This window comes from Diachasma alloeum, unplaced genomic scaffold, assembly GCF_001412515.2.
Source record: "Diachasma alloeum isolate Michigan unplaced genomic scaffold, Dall2.0 Dall_scaffold_00176, whole genome shotgun sequence".
Classification (NCBI taxonomy): Eukaryota; Metazoa; Arthropoda; class Insecta; order Hymenoptera; family Braconidae; genus Diachasma; species Diachasma alloeum.
In genome coordinates, this window is record NW_021680342.1 from 6,363,238 (window position 1) to 6,383,367 (window position 20,130).

Below are 20,130 nucleotides of genomic sequence, written 5' to 3' on the forward strand. Positions count from 1 at the left end.
CCCCCCCCCCCCAACAACAATTAGAAAAATTGAAGAAATCAGGTTAAGATAATTTCCAGTCAGATAAAAAAAAATTGAAAATGATCTGGAGATGGAGTTCCAACCGGTGCCGACTCGTGGCGCCAGTTGCGTGGCAACCTCCTCCACTAGCTATTTCTCACGAGGAAAAAATAAATTTCTCGTGGAAAATCTTCATCCCCAACGAGTGCAGTTATTACGAAATACATTTAAAAAATCATCGATTTATTTCCTCGATAATTAGCACTATTTGTGAAGTCAATAGTTGAAGTTGTACAACTACGCGTGACGTCATAACGCTGTGTGTCCGCGATGCACACTGGGAAATGGTGTCTGCCATCTTGAATGGCATGGTCCTTTTTGGCTGCGGTAGTTGCGTTGACGATAAGAAATGGCGATTATTCGTGAACATAATAGTGGAATAGTCTTCAAAAACTTGTAGGAATTGAATTGAATATTAGTGCACTGTACTGTTTGATAATACAAGCAACAATGGACGCTGTTAAGGCATTCAATGCTGAGGTATGTAGTTATTTACCTGTTCCCCAGAGATACGTGATTATTTTGGAGGTCACTGTGTTAGGGTAAACCCTCCCTTTTCACTCCAAAGTATCATTTACTGATTAATCATCATTGAATGCCTGGAAATTCCCTCTAGAGGCATAATAATCCTCCCAAGGATGAGAAAAATTTTCGTAAACCACTGAAAAATGTTTACCAACACTCAGCTTGGACTCCCCTAATTGAGCTTGATTCAATTGAAAAACAATTTCGCATCGTACCCCCCAGGAAAATCCCGAAATTCGATCAATATTATGTCCACCATCCTGTTATAACGATGAAAATTGTTTTGTTTCAGCTCTCGGCTCTTTACGAAGTGAAGCCACCGATATCAAAAGCTAAAATGAATTCTCTGACCAGAGGTGCTATAAAAGCCATCAAATTCTACAAGCACGTCGTTCAGAGTGTCGAGAAGTTCATCCAAAAGGTGAGTTAACAATTGTTTGATCAATAAAGCAAGATGGGATGTTACCTTTATAAACCTCGATAATTGTATTTTTTGTTCCTCAGTGTAAGCCAGAGTACAAAGTTCCTGGTCTCTACGTGATAGACTCCATCGTTCGGCAGTCGAGACATCAATTCGGAGTTGAGAAGGACGTGTTTGCCCCTCGTTTCGCCAAGAACATGCAGACAACATTCCTGAATCTGCTCAAGTGTCCCCCAGAGGACAAGAGCAAGGTGATTCGAGTCCTCAATCTCTGGCAGAAGAACGCAGTCTTTCCCCCTGAGGTTATTCAGCCCCTCTTCGACCTGGCAGACCCCAATCACCCGATCCACAAAGAACAATCCATCAGCTCGAATGGAGCCTTGAATCAATCGAACAACCTCGGCAGCTTTGGCATGATCTCCAGAAGTTCTCCAGGAACCAAGACCAAGCAAACGATAGACCCAGCCTGGCTGGCTCAGACGAAACTGGAAGCTGCTAACATGGTCAACGCCAAACAGATGCTTGGACAAGCTGGTGGAAACCAGGTCGACGCATCATTCCTCGATCAACTCCAACATCTTCAACAGCTACTCCTCAAGAAGCAGGAAGCCACGAGCGAGGCCCAGAGTTCAGTTAAATTCGACAAGAAACTTCTGGATTTTGACTATGGTGAGGAGGAGGACGATGACGTAATGGTGGCTAGTTCACCAGCAGCTGCAGCAACGGCAGGACAGCACACTACTGGTGGCAGTGGTAGCTTGGAGAGTCTGGGACTATTGCTGACGAATCCTGAGGTGCTTCGACAGTTGCAGACCCTTCAGCAGACGATGCAGGGAGGTGCGTCCTCAACTCAGCATGAGATGGAGGAAAAAATGAGGAAACTTCAGCAGATGAAGCAGCAGGAGGATGAGTTCGATAAGCACCTGGCCCAGACTGTTCCCAATCTGCCATTTGCTTCTGAATGTGAGCTGAAACCGTCTGATGTCATCAAGCCAAGTGCACACGTTTATAATCCACCTGGAGTTATGCAACAGGATATGAGCCAGCCTCCACCAGGCTATCCTCCAGCATTTATGTCCCAGCCAGCTGGGGGCATGAGACAATCGATTCATCAGAAAAGTCCTCTGTTGGACGAACGTCCGGACTCGCAGGACTACCAGGGCTCTACCACCAGGCGTGACTCTAGCAGCGTTGAGATTGTTAATCTGGATTCTGTGAGGTCCCAGAGCAGATCTCCTGATAGATTTCGCAGGCACAGTAGATCGAGATCTCCGAGGCATCGGAGTGATCGGGGAAGGGATAGGGACAGGGATAGGGACAGGAAATCCAGGTCTAGGAGCAGATCGAGACGCAGGAGATCGAGGTCCAGGGAACGAAAGAGGGACGAGAGCAGGGAGAAGGTGACCGAGGAGGAGAGGGAGAAGCAGAGGGAACGGAGGAAGAGGGGACTCCCTCCGATTGTTAGGGAGAAGATGAGTGTTTGCAGCACAACTTTGTGGGTTGGGCATTTATCGAAGCTCGTACATCAGGAAGAGCTGTCTGATACTTTTGGGGAGCTCGGGGATATCGTCAGTATTGACCTCATTTCGCCTCGGGGCTGTGCTTTCATCTGCATGAATCGAAGACAGGATGCTTATCGAGCCCTGACTAAGCTGAAGAATCATAAGATGCAGGGGAAAGCTATCACTGTGAGTTGGAATAATTTCTTTAATTAGTCGGTGATTATTTGATGTTTTATTTGGAATTATAATTGGGTTTATGTTTCAGTTGGCCTGGGCACCTGGAAAAGGTGTCAAGGGGAAGGAGTGGAAGGACTACTGGGAAGTGGAGCTGGGAGTCAGCTACATACCCTGGAATAAACTCAACAATGTCAATGAACATGATCTTGAGCTGCTGGAGGAAGGGGGAATGATTGATGAGGATACTTTGCCAGCTAGATTAATTGGTAATAATTGGCTTTTATTGCTCTCTTGGCAAGTTCAATTTAACCGCAATTTGTTACGTAATTGTGGCTGGAACCAACTTGCGAGAGTAAATTCAGATTTTTGAGCCAATTGATAACGTCAAACTGTTGCTTTTGGTCAAGCAAATCTAGAACAGATGACTTGTAGAATATTTCGTGAAATTTGTCGAATGATTTTGTTTCTTTTTCCTTCAGGAAAATTGAAACACTCTGCAGCTAATGAAGGGAGCCAGAGTATACCGATCCCAATGAGTGGTGCACCAATTCCAACCTTGACTGATGGAATTGTCAACGTTTTGCCGGCTACTTCTTCGAGTTCCCAACCGACTATCGTTGATACCAGTCAGCCACCTCCAATCAGAACAACTCCCTCCACTGGACTTTTGCCTCCAACAAGTGCCCAGATGTCTATGATGCCTCCTGGTTTCCCCATAACGGGTGTACCACGTAAGTTTTCTAATAAAAATTTCATTGCAGCTTTTTTTTCTGGAGAAACACCTATCTTTCTTCCTGAAACAAAAGCATTATGAGACATTTTGTATTGCATTATGCTAAATATATGACACAGGTATGCTGGGACCTATGGGACTATCAATGGCCCATGGACTGATGCCGAATGTTCCAATAGGGGTGCCACCACCCAACATGCAAGGTCTACTGGGACCCCCTGGAATCATGCAATCGATGTTGACACCTCCAGTGAATTCACCATTTGGTACTGGTGTGGGCGTTGGTCTCCTCACCCAAATTCCATTGCCAGCACCTGCAGCACCTGCTGCTCCATCAGACAAATCAAGCTCCACAGGTAATTTCGATATTAATTCAGTAATAAAGTGGTAAACGGAGATAAGTCGACTTATCTCCCAGTTGAGTTTTTGAGGAATATTTCCGAATCTAAGGGAGATGGCGAAATTTTTGTAATGACATTTGTTGTAGCACTCAATCGGCTCTACAAAAAAGGTTATAACAAAAATTTTGCTATCTTCCCTAGATTCCGAGATATTGATTGAAAACTGGTCAATAGTCAAAACTGACTTATCTTCTTTTACCACTTCGCATATGAATTATTCCAGTAGTGAATTTTTACCTCTTACATCCCTTTCCCCTCGCCATGATAATAATGTACATGATCTTCAGGGATGCCTGCATCAACCCCAGGTGACACAAATCTCCCAAATCTTCCAATGCTTCGCCAAGCGTTCGGAGTTGGTCCCCCACCACCTCCTCTGCAAATGCCGATGCAGGCACAGCATTCTGACGACATGGATGTTGAGATGGAGGACGTAATGCCCCAAAATGCCAATCCACCGAAGGACAAGCCCAATCTGAGTGATCAGTTGCTGGCAGTGATGGCAAAGGGTCCTCTTGGTGACAGAAATGCTGAGAATAGTGACAGAGACTTCAGAGATCGCGATCGAGAGAGAGACAGGGAGAGACGAGACAGGAGTGATCGTGATAGAGACAGGGATGGTGGGAGAGACAGAGGGAGAGGTAGAGATAGAGGAAGGGATCGTCGAAGGGAGAGAGACAGAGATGACAGGAGGGATGAGAGGAGAGATCGTGATGCATTGAGACCTCACGATGGGCCAATGCCAGGACTCCTGCAGGAGCCAGATATGGGGGTCAAGAAGGATAAACTCAGTCTTGCTGATAGACTCAGACAATTGGCTGATGGAACTCTCCCAATGGACGACAGAATGGATCGAGGTAGAGAGAGGAATGATCGGAGTATGGAGAGAAATGATCGAAGCATGGAACGTCCTCCACCCTTTGAGGAGCCTCTGAATGTCCGCAGGCCTGTAGATGGTCCTCCATCACTCCTGGATCTACCCAAATTCCCTCCAACCCCGGGAGATCGAGAATTCGTACCTAGGGCTGAGTTCAGGGGTCCCCAGGACATTCGCGAATTCCCAAGAAACGATCGTGATCGAGTCTTTCCACCTCGAGGTGGCAGAGGCCCACTGGATGATTTTCCAGATCCTAGAATGATGCCTGGAAGATTCCCAGAGGACTTTGATGGACGTCTCGGACACAATGGACCTCGTCCTGATGACTTTGATCATCGATTACATCCGAGGGAGGAGTTTGAGAGGCCTGAGATGCGACGCATGCCGGTGGACGAGTACGAGGCGGAGAGATTTGAGTTTGAAAGACGTCAGAGGGAGGGCTTCGACCCCAGGATGGCTGATGGATTCGATCCTCGATTGCATCCTGATCATCCCGATTTCGACATGAGGAGGCGAGAATTCTTTGGACATATGGAGCCTGCATTCGGCCCTATGATGAATTCTAGGGGACCTAGGGGGCCTATGGTTGCTGAGCCTTTTGGACCGAGGCCGGGAATGGGAAATAGAGGGGGTCCACATGGTAAGATGTTCTGTAATATTTATGATTAATGAGAACAACTAAATGGGGGAATAATCAAGTAGTTGAGAGTTACAATGAGATAACTTGATTTAATTAGAAATTAGTTATCTGAAATAATTATCTTTCTGTCTAGGTCCCCCAATGTTCCATCCCCGTGGCATGGGCCCTCGAGGACCCATACGACCAGGGATGCGTCAGTTCGGCCCCAGAGGACCTCCATTTGATCCCAGAGAAGGTGAAGCCTTCTTCAGACCATTTGACGAGGGTCGTGGTCCCATAGGTCCCCCACCCCCCTTCAGAGGTCCTCACATGCCAGAAGGTGGCCCCTGGAGAGGCGAGAATGGTCCCTGGATGGATGGTAACAATGGTATTGAGGGAGACGATATACCACGAGATAATCATCCCAACAGAGACACTCCAAAGGGCCACAAGCACCAGGACAGGGACAACAGAGACAGGGAGAGAAAATCCAGGGACAGAAAGTCCAGGTGGGGCAATGCCAGTCCATCTCAGGAGCAGCCTGATGGGCCACCAGGTGAATGTGAGCCTCGAGACAACAGAAAACATAGCAATGAACCTGGGGAGAGTTGGGAGGAGCCAGCTGCTCCAAGAGCTTCAGCTGATGAGCGAGCACTACCAGAGTCCAACGAACAATCAAATAATCCCATGGTACATGAAAATGTGGTTAAGGAGGACATTGTCAGGCCCAGTCAGGATCGTCATGAGCCTTTTTATGGGGATAATCATGTACCAATCAACGAAAATATTCCACAACAATACGACGAACGTGTTAATGAGGTGACAGAGACCGTTCATGTCCAGGAATTTTGTGAAAATAAGTTAAGTGAAGAGCCAACAATCATTACTGACAATGTGCAGGCATCTGGACCACTTGAATCCACTGATAATTGTGAGCAAAATAATGTCACTGAGGAGCCAACAAGCGCAGAGGCTTTGTAACGGCTCTAAGAGACCTTTCTATTCCCCGATTGATGAGATAATTCAAGGATGAGAGTGACCAAAGTATTGAGACTTTCTCTGGGGATCTCTCAAACCCCTGAATATGTAAATTAAATATACGGAGGCATTAATTGAGGTGTACATACAGGATATTGAAAAGGCTAGGTAACTAAGGAACAAAGTGAAAAAAAGGTTTTTTTTTGCTCTTTGAAGACTTGTGCTGGCCTTTTTCGGAGTGGTGGGGATACTGTGAGTCCAGTGAGTCTCAATTAGAATATTCTTCTTCTATCTGTCTCTTGGATTTTTTTTGTTTACTCTTTCTTGAGTAGTCCGCAATTGTGGAGAGTCAAAATTTTTGATAAAACTTGGTAATAACTATTGCTGCTTAAAAGAAACAAAACATTGCTGTGATAGTGAACACAGGACCTAATTTCCATTTAATGTACATAGGGTATTTATAACAGAACGTAGATTGGTTCTCTATTGTAGATTGAACTGAGGGATATGCCATAGTTTTCGATATATTTGACAATGAAAAACCATGGAAGGACAACCGTAATTTTTGGCTCAGAGATAATTGGTTGATCGGAATTATTGTTTCCTCAGATGAAACATGTAAATATATATAGATATATATTTTTTAAATTGGATCAATTTATTTAAATATTCGAATGATTATTTTGACAACGTTAATTTGCTATCAGAATGCTGCGAAGGGTATGATACGGCGAGTGTATTGTACCTCGAGAACAAAAATGATAAAGGGAATGATTCTCTGATAATTTATTGAATTGTACATAATTTTATATTTTTCTAGAAATGGAAAAAAAAACAGATACAAACGAATGAATTGATATTGTGCAGATCATTGCTCAATTTCTATGAAAAAAAAAACCAATACCGAAAAATAAATATTTTCTACGTATTGTTTTTCACCAAAAGTAAATGGCGTTGTCATTCCAGTTTTTTTTTATAACGATAAAACAAATTTCACGTGGAACCGATTTACCCTACCGTTTATTTTTCAATATTCATTGCAGAGTTTGAGGTAGAATAGTTGAAAAAAGAAATTAGTATTCAGGTGAAGCAAATTATCGAATTATTGAGGAAAATATAAGATTATTGAATGGAAAAATAAGTAGATGGTGGAAGATTCGAATAGCAACTCTGGTTCCTGTGTTCACGCACGCACGTTGACTTGCACGTCTCGCAGCAGCGTTGGAAAACACGCGCTTGCGCTCAAACTGAGTGACAAGTGCAAGGTACTGTTCAATCACAAATTACATTTATCAACCGAGATGAGAGAACATTGAGAGATAGTAGGAAATTTAATAGTTTTTTTTCCCTTCAATTGAGAGCCACGGAGACCATGTCACACCACTCCAGGGTCCAAAGTACCTCAATAAATGATCACCGAATTTATATCTATAACGATTTGTATTAAAATTAGATAATTCAACGATGTTATGATTCGTTAATCTTGCTGGAGGGAAAGAATGTAATGTAAGTTTTATTTCCAGATTTTGAGAGTTGAGTTCGACTTCTTTGCAGGACTAGGAATAATCGAGGAAAACAATCATTGACGTTTGAATGTACTGTGGGGTGGTACGTGGCCCTCAATTGTTGATGAAGAAAAATTTGTATCAATGATTTTTGTCTGGTGCTGGTAATTTTCGTGTGAAGCACATCTGGATTATGATTACTTTCTCCTTAGTGTAACATTCCTAGCACAATATCTCGTGAGAAATCCCACTTTTTGTTGAGTTTAAGAAAGAGAGAGATACGAAGAAGTTGAGGGGAGAAAAGGCCAGAATTGTTTACCCTGCAACTGCCTTTTTGCCACTGGTGAACTTGTCATTTCACATGTTTCCTCGAATATTTTCAAACGATTGAAATAAAAACATTTGTATTGATTAATCAATTTGTCGAGTTATAGATATTCTTCGTTTGATAATTTTCAAGTCATTAACACTCGAGTGTTGTTGTTGTTTAGAGAAGAGTGGCTGAATGATAAATAGTGTTGAGATAAAAAGCATTAAAGGGTGTTTTTGGTAAAGAGAGAGAAAAAAAAACAAGTTTCATTGAATATTCGGGAATTGTTTTTAAGAAAAAAGTACTTTGACGCTATTATTCTAATAACATTTATTATAAGAAAGATGATAGATACTGTAACCATTTAATGACGAGAATAAATATGTAGAACATTGCATAAGGTGATTGATGATTGGTGAATTACAATCGATGGAGAATTATTATTTCTCTTCTTTCGCTGTTCTTATTCTTGTGCATGAATATGTCTGTATAAAACAGTAGAATTCGATATTTCGTAATATTTTCGATTTTTACTGTTAATGTTTCACTCTAACTAATCTGAAGTACTGTCCGAAAATGATTTCGATGGGCTGCAGAAGTATCGTTGTCCCTCGAAGCATCCGCCGACATTAAACCTTCAAACTTTCAGATAATCTTTTGTAATAAAAACATCATGTCAACGACATTTCTAAAAAGTTTGTCACATTTTCAATCATCTAAGATCTGTTAGAGAATGTTTAAAATTCTTATTTTAATAATATTCTAATTATAGAGTACAAAGTTGTTCAAAAAATCGGTGAAGGGTCGTTCTCAGAGGTTCTAAAATGCCAGGATAAAGTCACTGGAATATTTTACGCTGGCAAGAGACTGAAGAGGATTTATCAGTCGTGAGCATCAATCCATTCTCCCGTAAATTGACTCTTAAATTAATCTTCTTGACTCTAGCCTCAACGAGATCACGGACAGCCCCGAGGTGATTGCCATGAGGAAGATCAGTCGGCATCCAAATATACTTTACATGATTGAGTCTCACTAGTAAGACCAGCCCAATCAAATTTCCAAGATCCCATAGCTAAAGCGATTATCGTTCTCTTGGTTTATTTAGTGATCCATTACCTGGAAAAGTCACTCTGATCTTCGAACTCATGGACATGAGTCTGTACGACCTGATTAAATCTCGAAAAGGGTAAAATCCGCAGGTCCTTTGCCCGTTTCATATTCAAACAGCATTGAAATAATTACAGGAGAGTCATGACGGAGTCAAAAGTTAAATCCTATATCTATCAGCTATTGAAGGGTTTGGATCACCTGCATAAGTACGGCATCTTCCACAGAGACATCAAACCCGAAAATATTCTTGTGAAGGTCTGAGTATTTTCTGAAGTCGAGGGAAACGGACGCTTTTGACTTTCTTCGAAATTTTTATAACTCGTGAGAAAGGGGAATTGGTGCACTTTGAATTACGGGAAGAAATAGAGCATTGGAAAAAGACAGAAGGGTCTATTTTCCCTATACACACGGCGATATTTTTTTTTTCATCACGCTGTGTGAAATAGTATATTATGCCACCAGGCGATAAAAGTATTCGCCTTCGGCTCGGATTATAATCCACATTCGCCAGATAATGCTTTTATCGCCGTGTGGCATACAGTATTTTATAGTTGCCACACGGCGTACGCTTCGCGTGCCTAAAACATACTTTTCCACGCATTGTGATGAAAAAAATCGTTCGATACTCGTGGGAAAAGTGTTTTTGGGCTCGTGGGAAATTTATAGCACGAGCCGAAGGCGAGTGATATAATCCCACAAAAACACTTTTCCGCACTTGTTCCGAAATATCCTATTTCTTAAATCAGAAAAGAAAAAATCAAATCAAGGGACGAAATTGCACTTATTTGCAATTGTTTTTAGTTACATTATATTTCTTCAATGATGATTTGCTCTTCAGCAATGTCCATCATTTTATGAAGATAGCAAATTATTAATTTTATAGAAATTTCTAATGCAACGCAAATGCATCGAGAAAAAAAATAATGGAAATCGAGTTTTAGCAACTACTGTAGGTCCACAAAAAAATCAAAATTACATTCATCAACTTTGATGATAGGGAGAGACAGTGAAACTCGCTGATCTCGGGTCAGTCCGTGGAATCTACAGTAGACCCCCCTACACCGAGTACATATCCACCAGGTGGTACAGGTCCCCAGAATGTCTGTTAACGACCGGTTTTTACGGCCCCAAAATGGATGTCTGGGCTCTGGGATGCGTGTACTACGAGCTCTTAACATTGAAGCCTCTATTCCCAGGCTCCAACGAGATCGATCAAATTGCTAAGATTCACGGGGTCTTGGGAACACCACATGCACGAGTAGTGGCGAAATTTCGTCGCCAGTAAGTTCCTACTCCATCGTTCACCACGAAAACAAAAAGAACAAATCCACTTTTCGTCTAGAGTATGAAATAACTGAATTGTTGTTTGAAAAAATATTTCTTTTCTCTCAGTGTAGAATGGTTGTTTCATCCCCTAGGCAGAAAGTAAGGATAAAATATTCATGACAGTATGAATTTTATTTATTCTTCTCTGAATGCGCAATCCAACTGAGAATATTCCCCTCAGTAAATCGAAGAATTGCGAGTATCTCTTCCCCAACAAAGCTGGAACTGGTTTCTCCACTCTCATTCCTCACGTGAGTGACTCCGGGAGAGAATTGATGAAGATGATGTTGATCTATGACCCGGAGAACAGGAGTAATGTCAAAAGATTGCTGGAGAATCGTTACTTCAATGACTTGAGGTGATTTATCAAAAGCCTACGAATCGATTGAAAATGATCATTTATTTGTTTTATTCAGAGAACACGAGTTTCCGAGACAGGCAATCTCCTTCGCATACCCCAGTAGCTCTCCAGAAGGCACTCAGTGGAGGAATCCAATGCTTTTGAGCTACATTACTTCTGAGAAACGTCGGAAATGCAAAGTAGTGTTTCTCATTGACTTCGGCTTTACATTATTTTTTTTATTGCTGGATATGAAAATTGAATACAAAACATTGCCCTTTTTATTTCGGAAATTGATGCAAAGTATTATGACATCATACAGCAGACTTTTTCATAATTTTTCGAAATAAGTAAATGAGAATTCAAGATGTTTTATTCAATTTTCAGATTTCATGATTATTCAATAAAAAAATTTATGCAAAACCCAATGATGAATTATGTTTACCAACTGATATATTGCAGCCCCTGAGTACACGACGACCGAAATTTCTCGAGGAAGCAAACTCCAAGGCCCCGAGAATAGTAGCCTCCAGTCCAAACGCCAGGCCAAATGTCTCTAGTAAATCAAATATTTCGAAAATAGCAGTCTCCGAAAGAGGCGACAGCACTGTCTCCATAACCGATAGGAACAGACAGAGAAATAACTTGTGGAGGAGGAATGTCTACTCCACTAGGACAGAGAGGAGCAGTGACTCCCCGAGATCAACCTTCAGCACCAGATTGCCAGTTATCAAATACAACAGTACGAGGTTGGAGGGGACTGGGGATTCGGTCAGGAAGGTTGCAGCGAGAAGCAATCAATCACTGGTTTCCTCTCATTATAATCTCAGGGGAAGTACTCTCAATACAAATGTTGAACAGAAACCTTCGAAGGAGATCAACAGGTTCCCATGACGATTTTTTTTCCGAATAAACATGTAAAATAAATAGTTAAAGGACGATTTTTAATTGAAAAAAATGTCTTTGGCCACAGGTTCCTCCCTGAAATTGTACAGAAGCCAGTGGTCAAACGTAGACTCTCAAATTCCTCTGTGACAACAACACAAGAAGTTAAAAGTGGAGGAGGAAAAAGAAATACGCGTTTGACGACGATAACAGAAGCTAACCTACCCCTTGTTCACATCAGATCCCCAAACATCAAGAGCCCAGCCAAAAAAATACCTAAACACGAAACGCCAGCTGAGAGACTCGACTCAAACAATAAGACAACTGCAGACAAACGTGTAAGGGGTAAATAATCGAATCTATAACGTGAAATTTTCGTTTACATTAATTCTATATTTTTGGAACTGAGAAATTTATAAAGCAAAAACGAACACAAGTAATAATTTTTCAATTTTTCGTACGATTTTTAGTAATATGGCACACAATATCGACTGTGGCTTTTGGAAAATTTTCAGGTATACATAACAAATAATCACTTCCTATTCTGTAATTAACAACAATAAAATAATCATGATTTTGGATAGCAAACGTAATGAACACAAAGTTAATTCTTTTCACGGTGATAAAGGAAAACAATTGTTACGTCTCATTCATATAATAATCATATCTTGTGGAATACGAAATTCACGTGAAAAGTATAAAAAAAGAGAACCCATAGACTTACAGTGTCTTCTAAATAATCTAAGAAAAGTAATCATTATGTATATTTTATGTTACGATGTTAGTAAAATATATTCCATCTGTATTTGTAAATCTAAATTCATAAGGAAAAACTTATCTGTCTAAGCGACGTCGTTGCGTATTGCATTTTCTTAATCATATACTCCAAAATATATGAAAAATATCGTCATACTTTGCACACGATTTACTTACAGTTGAAATATTGACCAGACCCTGTGATCTACAAGTTGTGCGTTCTTTCTCTTCAATTTTTTAAATCAGTTGTACCATTTTTCCTATATAATGTGACCTTTAGGCAGCCTGGATTAGCTTCAGAAAATCTGGAATCAATTGTGAAGACAGAATGGACGTGAGATGAAAAAAATAATACATCAAACTTGAAGCTGAAATTATCGATGATCTTACTTGATATTTCTACTATTGAGCTTCTGCAAAACAGCAGGTTTTATTTTACTAGTTCCATTATTGCTCCTGGCCCCTCTACCCGTTATAATATATATCTTCGAAGACCGTTTATTGCTCTTCATGAGCTTATCCAAATGATACTCCAGGAATTCGTCCAAGGCTGTGAGTGCCTCCCAGACGAATAAATTATGCAGATCGAGGATTTCCTGGGCGTCCCAAGACTGAGCCTCGACGAAAGCACTGGCTGCTGCTGCGTTCGCAGCATCAATATTCTTACTATGCAATCGAGCCTGAAATCATCACAAAACAAATCATCATGACGCATTCCTCTCAGGAAATGATGGAATGAGAAAAAACGATTGGAGAGAGATGAACTTACCACTTGAGAGTAGTAAGCAGCCACTCCAGGGCAGCCCTTCCTGTAAGCCTCAGCAGCTTTGTTGTAATTCTGAATCTTCAGGGATAATTGCCTTTGGGCTTCCTCCCTGGAGTCCCTGGCATGTGCCAGAGCAGTGTTATACCCAAGTCTATCATCTTTACCCCCAGTTCTGACAACAATAATAGGTGGTTCTTTTTCCCTCAGATTTCTATCCTCCTCCTTCACTTTATCCATCAGAATCTTCTGCTTCTTGAGTGTATCACATGGAACAATGACTTTTCCAGTGTTCATCTCAATGACCTCGAAAGCCTCCTTGAAATTTCCATTGTGAGCTTTTAAAATCTCATTGAAAGCGTCTGGATCAATATCCGGTATTGCTTCGTTGAGCATCTGACGAGACAGTCTAGCTGCCAAATCATCAGGTGTTTCTCGGGATATAATTGATTTCAATTCATTCTTGTATTTAGCTAGAGCCAACTCCATGTCCATTATCTGTTCTAAATTGGGCTCGGAAGAAACATCGGAAGCAGTTGCCCCTACAAGTTCCATATTACGTTCTAACGATCTCGCCAGTTCAGCATCTTTTGCCATCATTTGGTCCAACTGTTCGTGCCTTGCGTTTGTTTGTTGGTAGAGGCTCTGGATCCAACTGGCGTACAACTCCTCGGCTATTGATTTCTTTATCTGAATCACTGGGGAGAAACTCTCGGGGATGTGAAAATTTGGAATTCCCAGTGTCTGTTCAAGACCTCTTATGCAATCAAATCCGAGGTACAATTCTACTGGATCGTCGCTTTCAGGACTTTTGTCGTCCTCTATGGATTCCATACGACTTACTGAAGCTGTTGATGTTGATGCTGTATCGTCAGACACGTCTGTCGTTGGTTCTTTCATCATTTCGGGAGTATTCAACGCTTCATTTCTTGTCATTTCCTCCACATATTTTTCCTTTTCTTGCTCTTCTTGTTCGTCTTCAGGTTCCTCCTCATCTATGAAATCATCTGGGCATTGTGAAGAACTTGGAAGATCTGGCGAGGATTGAACAGGTTCGGGAATAGTTGAGTTAAAATTAGCCTCCTCATTCTCAACTGTTGAAGATTCTTCTGATAACCCCGGGTTTTCCTCAGCCGTTTTGAGAATAATATTCTCAGTTCCACCTTCGAGGAGTAATTCCACTGCCCAGTCCAGTTCCTCATCAACTTTTTCATAGATCTCCATCAGGTAGGCCCTCGGGATGTATGGAAACAGCTCCATGAGCTGGCGAAACCCGTCTCTCTCCTCTGGATCTTTAACTTCTGGATTGCCTTCTCTGGAGAATATGTCTCCAGTCATTGAGCTTTTATCCAGCATTAATTTGAGCGGTGGTCTCTCGGGCTTTGGATTGGGTACACCTTCGTTTATCAGTCTATTAAAGGCTGGAATTAGTCTGTACATCGGTTCGGATGTTACTCCGAAATACGAGACATTGAAATCGTAGTATGTCGTCATGGTTGAGGCATCCTGTTTCTGGACATTTTGGTTTATTGTCTCGTCCACTGGACTCACTTTAGGAAGTAACAGGTCGTCCACTGGAAATGGAGACTCTTTCCACGTGATTCTGTTTATGTTATCGAGTATTTCAGACTCTTCGCTGATTTCTCCTGACTGTACAAACTCAGGATTATCAACAGGTTCATCTGCAGCCGATGTGAGTTCTTCTTTCTCTACTTTTTCGTCAAGTTTCTCTGAACTCTCGAGTGCAGTAGAAAAAGCATTTGCCTCGGACGATTCATTCTCGAGTGAGTAGAATTCTGTGTCATCATTCTTATCACTGCGCTTTATCCTCTCCGTCAAGACGTCGTTATCTGTACTGTTAATCGCAGCTCTTATCTCAGCTATAGGACTTTTGAAAACATTCACATCATCTATGGATATTGATTCGGATTTTTTGTTCGGTTCAGTGCGCGTTTCCAATTTCGGATCCTCCAAGACTGAAAATTCTTTCAAATCTTTTCCCTGCTCTATTTCTGCGTTCGTTAACTCCTCTTCATCGTGAGTGTTCCCTAAGATTGAGGTCTTTATGATGTTGAAGATCGTGCCTAGAGTGGATTGAGCCTGAGGCTCTCTTGATTCTTCCGCAGTCTCAACGTCCGACAGATTCTCTGCGTCTATGAAACTCATATCTTTATCCTCACCCGAGCTATTTTCTATTTTTTCGTCCTCTATTAGTGTTTCATTTTCATGTCCATGCAATTCTTCATGTCGCCGCGAGTGAACGTCTTCTTTAATAAATTCAGGATGCTCTCCCTCGAGATTTTCATCGTGTTTACATAAATTAATGTCATCTATGGTGGGACCCTCAAGAAGACTAGCAGCAATATCCGCGACATTGTCTATCTCCTGTTCCTCAAAGAACTCGGTAATGATCACAGTCGATTGTCTCTGCTCAGTTCGTGGGAACCCCCCAGAGGTGCTGTTATAGCCCTGCGTCAATTCACTCAGGAAATTTTGAACTGCTGATTTCACCCCATCATCCTCCTCCTTCGGCTCCTCCCCAGGACTATCTCCATTTCGCTTTCTTTTCTTACCAAACTCTTCATCCTGTTCCTGCATCTCTGAACAGTGGGACGCAATATTTTCGTCGTTATGACCCACTTCTTCATTCACAGGATCTGGAATAACAGTGACGTCCGTTGATACCACGCTGTTTTTCCTCTCGGATCCAATGGCTCCAAACACTTGTAGAAAGTGTTTTTCTTCCGGCGAAGGTTTGTATTGTTCGTTCTCAGGGGATTCTTCGAGGTCCTTCCTCTCCATCATTTTGATCTGTTCTTCTGGATCTTCGTAGTCTCCGGATTCTCCTAGATGACTGGTAATGATGGGAGTTGTTCCTGTTGAGTGCTCCAAGTTAACAGACAACTCTTCAGCTTCACTTGGACTCCTCTCTGGGATTTTCGCCGTTCGAGGGTCGGTCCCAGGTTCATACCGCAACGAATACATCGGCAGCAGCTTTTTCCCAGTGATTCCAGGCTCAAACCCCATGAGCATTCGTTCAATCTTATCCTTCGGCACCCCATGACTATTTCTCTTCGCCAATTCACCGATTTTATTGGCCCAGGGAGTGTCAGGCTCCAGCACCTCAATGATGTACCCGAATTTCACAGCCATAGCTGCATAAGGACGCATCTCCCAAGCCTGAGTATTCGTATTATCAATAATCACTGGAGTTTTCCCCATGCTCAGGGCTTTGTAAACCCTCTTCTGAGTCACAGTATGGGCGTCACTCAGCTTTCTCGGGTCGTACATGTAGATTCCACGTCCCAGGGCGACGAAGTAGTCATCAGTACTGAAGATGTAGTTTGAGGGATTGCCTCCGATGGTTGTTGACACTAGACTCCTAGCTAGGAAGGACTTTCCACTGCCTGGCAGGCCTCTTATCAGGATCACGATTTTGTCTCCACTCATTATGGCCGTTTTTATTCTATCCACTGTTGTCTGGTGAATCGACCTTTTAGGAGTCATCGGTGGTGATGGAGTCGTGATGATCTGCGTTTTGTAGCTGCAGGCTACCTGGGGTGGAGTCTGAATCGACGATGACAACAGTTGGGAGACATTGACTGGCACTGACGTGGGGATGATGCAGTTGAGTTCCTTCTCGATGACAACATCAGCATCATCGTCGTCTGAAGAACTCTCCATGCCTGCTGTTCGATACTGCACCTTCAGCCCACAGAGTGCAGATGACGTGTGATGTGAAGTGTTCTGGCTGAGGGGGGTGGTGGGGGCCTGCTTGAGGCCCTCGGTCCATGGATTTGACGACTGTGTCATTGTGGGGAGGACACAGAGGGCGTTCTTCACTAGATCAGAATGATCGTTCCAGTTCTTCTCGTCTGCTTTGCTCTGGGGCATCGGTGGATTCCAGATTGAATCGAAAGTCCCTAACGCCTGCTTCTCTCTGTAGTTGAAGTCCAGTTTAGATATGTTGCCTCTGAACGAGCCCATTCGATTTTTAGATGATGTTTTTTTGATTTTCTCAAATTTCTTGAGTTCTTGCTTCTGTTTCTGCAACTCAGTTTTATCCATTTTCAAGTAATCTGTGTCGATTTCTTGGACATATGGCTCTGTGTGATTCCCTGGATCACGAGAGACTAGGACGAATAGCCCTCGGTCCTGGGACGCTTTGTTCTGGGATTCAACTGTGGAGGAGAGGGCTATGAGTGCATCGATGCAGGATTGGAGCTCCCAGTCACAACTACTGGCCACTGAGAGAATCACCTCTGATTCTAAGGTATTTTGGAACATTTCGGTTAGACCTGATAGCACCTGTTGCTGATCCTCCTTTGTTGGTTTTTTCGTGTTTATGTTGGAACGATTTTTACCTGAATTTTTGCCTGCTGGGGCCACTGGGGGCCATTGATCATTCGATGCCATTTTCTGGGTTACACCTTCACATTAGTTCACCTGTAATTCGACGTTATGACATTGGCTAAAAATACATTTGTTGGGGATGTCTTGTTTGTCAGCAACAATTGAAACAACAATAATTTTGCTCGATTGTTGATTAATTTTGGGGGAGTTTTGGAGTGGATATATCACGTGGACGTACCTTGAGAGACTCTGGCTACTCTGGCTGCTCCAAAACTGTTTGTAAACAGTGAAAACTGAGAGATGTGGCCCGAAAAAACTTTTTTTAGAGTTGTAAATGTGTGCGTGGATGGTACATGGAGTTGTGATGCAGTCGTGCTTGTGAGTCGTCAACAATATGTGCAGTGTAGAGAACCTTCCAGGCAAAAATCCCCTAGACTAGGAATCAGGGAGCCACCCGGCATTTAACTTTTACCCCAGGGAACAACCTTCAAGTCGTTGTACACATTTCATGCGACAAAAACTCGATAATTTATTGTTTTATAAACGGGTTTCGTGGGATTAGATTAAATTGTTAGAGGATTAGCCATGGGAATTTTAGAGAAAATATCGGAGATCGAGAAGGAGATCGCGAGGACACAGAAAAATAAAGGTTTGTGGATTTATAGGTTAATTTATCAGTCTACATCTGCTCCAAAACATGATAATTCTCTTTTTGCAGCTACAGAATATCATTTGGGGCTGCTCAAAGCCAAATTAGCCAAGTACAGGTCACAGCTTCTTGAGCCCTCCAAGAAATCGGAAAAGGGTGAGGGATTTGATGTGCTGAAGTCGGGGGATGCTAGAGTAGCATTAATTGGATTTCCATCAGTGGGAAAATCCACTTTGCTGTCAACACTAACTCATACAGAATCTGAGGCTGCTTCTTACGAGTTTACGACGTTGACATGCATCCCTGGAGTCATTGAGTATAAGGGGGCTAATATCCAGCTGCTGGATTTGCCTGGAATTATCGAGGGAGCTGCACAGGTACAATGATACGATTTGAATGAATCAAAAGCCATTTTAAGCTCTGAAAAAATGCCCTCAATTTATGATTGCAAATGGTTCATTTACCCCCTTTCATGTAAATCGAGAAAAATCCCCTTTGAAGCTGAAATGTTTTTCTTCCAGGGCAAAGGTCGTGGTAGACAGGTGATTGCTGTAGCCAGAACAGCAGATCTGGTCCTCATGATGCTGGATGCAACTAAGCAAGACGTCCAGAGGCAACTACTGGAGAAGGAGCTCGAGTCTGTGGGGATCAGGCTCAATAAACAAAAGCCAAACATTTATTTTAAGATAAAGAAGGGGGGTGGACTGTCATTCAACTCAACATGTCCACTCACCAAAATCGACGAGAAAATGGTGCAGATGATTTTGCATGAGTACAAAATTTTTAACGCCGAGGTTTTGTTCAGGGAGGACTGCACTGCTGACGAATTGATAGATGTCATTAATGCTAATAGAGTTTATCTGCCTTGTCTCTATGTTTACAATAAAATCGATCAGATTTCTATTGAAGAGGTGGACAGGATTGCCAGGCAGCCTAGCAGTGTTGTAGTTAGGTGAGCAATTCGACTGGTCAATTGTTTTGATCAATTAATTATTGTTTTTTTTAATGTTTCAGTTGTAATATGAAATTGAATTTGGACTTTTTGTTGGAAACTCTGTGGGAGTACCTCTCCCTCATCAGAGTGTACACGAAGAAGCCTGGACAGCCCCCAGACTTTGACGATGGCTTGATCCTGAGGAGAGGAGTCACTGTGGAACACGTTTGTCACACGATACATCGAACACTCGCTGCTCAATTCAAATACGCACTTGTCTGGGTAATTTTCCTTCTCTCCGATAACAAGTATTAACGTTTAATTTCCTCATGATCATTCTAATTAATCCATTTACTTGGGAAAATACAGGGAACAAGTACGAAATATTCACCTCAGAGGGTGGGCATCCAGCACACCATGCACGACGAGGACGTCATTCAAGTTGTTAAAAAGTAAATAAATCGTGGATCGTCGATAGAATGAACACCAGGGAATCACAATAAATATTTGTTACAGGCAATAGGTTTTTTATAAATGATGAAGAAGTAATAAAAATCATAATTATTCAATTTAATATCGTGTTTTATTCAGTCGAAATTCCCGCTTCGGGGACGTCGACTTCCGGATGCTGGGAATTCAAATTTGGGCGGACGAACATGGGCTCTATCTCCTGATTCTCGAGATGAATCTTTCACGCTCATTGCCTGTTTTCATTTTCTTTTGGAATCATATTTGACTCATCATTCGCTCTGTTGCGCATTTAATTGCCGATTTATTGCAAAGAGATTAATTCTATGTGGGATGCTTTTTATTTAATTTTTCAACGAAATTCGTCACTTTGCATTTCATCCTCAAAGGGAAAAAAGAAACACTTAATTAACTTGATTAATTAACTTGATGAACTTG

At 42.0% G+C, this 20,130-nt stretch overlaps 4 protein-coding genes across 6 annotated transcripts; 3 read left to right on the plus strand and 1 right to left on the minus strand.

The window, feature by feature from the left end:
* Positions 1 to 144: 144 nt before the first annotated feature.
* On the plus strand, positions 145 to 8,217 carry LOC107048803 (splicing factor, arginine/serine-rich 15). 3 transcript variants are annotated; one of them, XM_015272226.2, is made up of 9 exons: positions 145 to 540; positions 878 to 1,006; positions 1,090 to 2,694; positions 2,774 to 2,951; positions 3,165 to 3,416; positions 3,538 to 3,774; positions 4,107 to 5,336; positions 5,470 to 6,246; positions 7,817 to 8,217. In XM_015272226.2, the coding sequence occupies exons 1-9, from the start codon at positions 511 to 513 to the stop codon at positions 7,828 to 7,830; spliced, it is 4,452 nt and encodes a 1,483-aa protein (XP_015127712.1). In that variant the 5' UTR covers positions 145 to 510; the 3' UTR covers positions 7,831 to 8,217. The 3 variants fall into 3 exon arrangements, with proteins under 3 accessions (XP_015127712.1, XP_015127720.1, XP_015127705.1); XM_015272234.2 differs by having other exon boundaries at positions 5,470 to 6,176; XM_015272219.2 differs by having other exon boundaries at positions 5,470 to 8,217.
* Positions 8,218 to 8,781: 564 nt separating this feature from the next.
* Positions 8,782 to 12,284, plus strand: LOC107048820 (MAPK/MAK/MRK overlapping kinase). The gene is made up of 10 exons (XM_015272247.2): positions 8,782 to 8,803; positions 8,881 to 8,995; positions 9,054 to 9,143; positions 9,214 to 9,294; positions 9,353 to 9,473; positions 10,216 to 10,499; positions 10,726 to 10,902; positions 10,961 to 11,084; positions 11,347 to 11,768; positions 11,858 to 12,284. The coding sequence occupies exons 1-10, from the start codon at positions 8,782 to 8,784 to the stop codon at positions 12,120 to 12,122; spliced, it is 1,701 nt and encodes a 566-aa protein (XP_015127733.1). The 3' UTR covers positions 12,123 to 12,284.
* Positions 12,142 to 18,066, minus strand: LOC107048797. The gene is made up of 4 exons (XM_015272205.2): positions 17,880 to 18,066; positions 13,295 to 17,734; positions 12,916 to 13,205; positions 12,142 to 12,830 (listed from the first exon to the last, which is right to left on the minus strand). Exons 2-4 carry the CDS (start codon positions 17,702 to 17,704, stop codon positions 12,755 to 12,757), a joined length of 4,776 nt encoding a protein of 1,591 aa, XP_015127691.1. The 5' UTR covers positions 17,705 to 17,734; positions 17,880 to 18,066; the 3' UTR covers positions 12,142 to 12,754.
* On the plus strand, positions 17,792 to 19,798 carry LOC107048828 (developmentally-regulated GTP-binding protein 2). Its single transcript, XM_015272257.2, has 5 exons — positions 17,792 to 18,290; positions 18,360 to 18,667; positions 18,812 to 19,242; positions 19,305 to 19,506; positions 19,594 to 19,798. Exons 1-5 carry the CDS (start codon positions 18,227 to 18,229, stop codon positions 19,678 to 19,680), a joined length of 1,092 nt encoding a protein of 363 aa, XP_015127743.1. The 5' UTR covers positions 17,792 to 18,226; the 3' UTR covers positions 19,681 to 19,798.
* Positions 19,799 to 20,130: the final 332 nt, after the last annotated feature.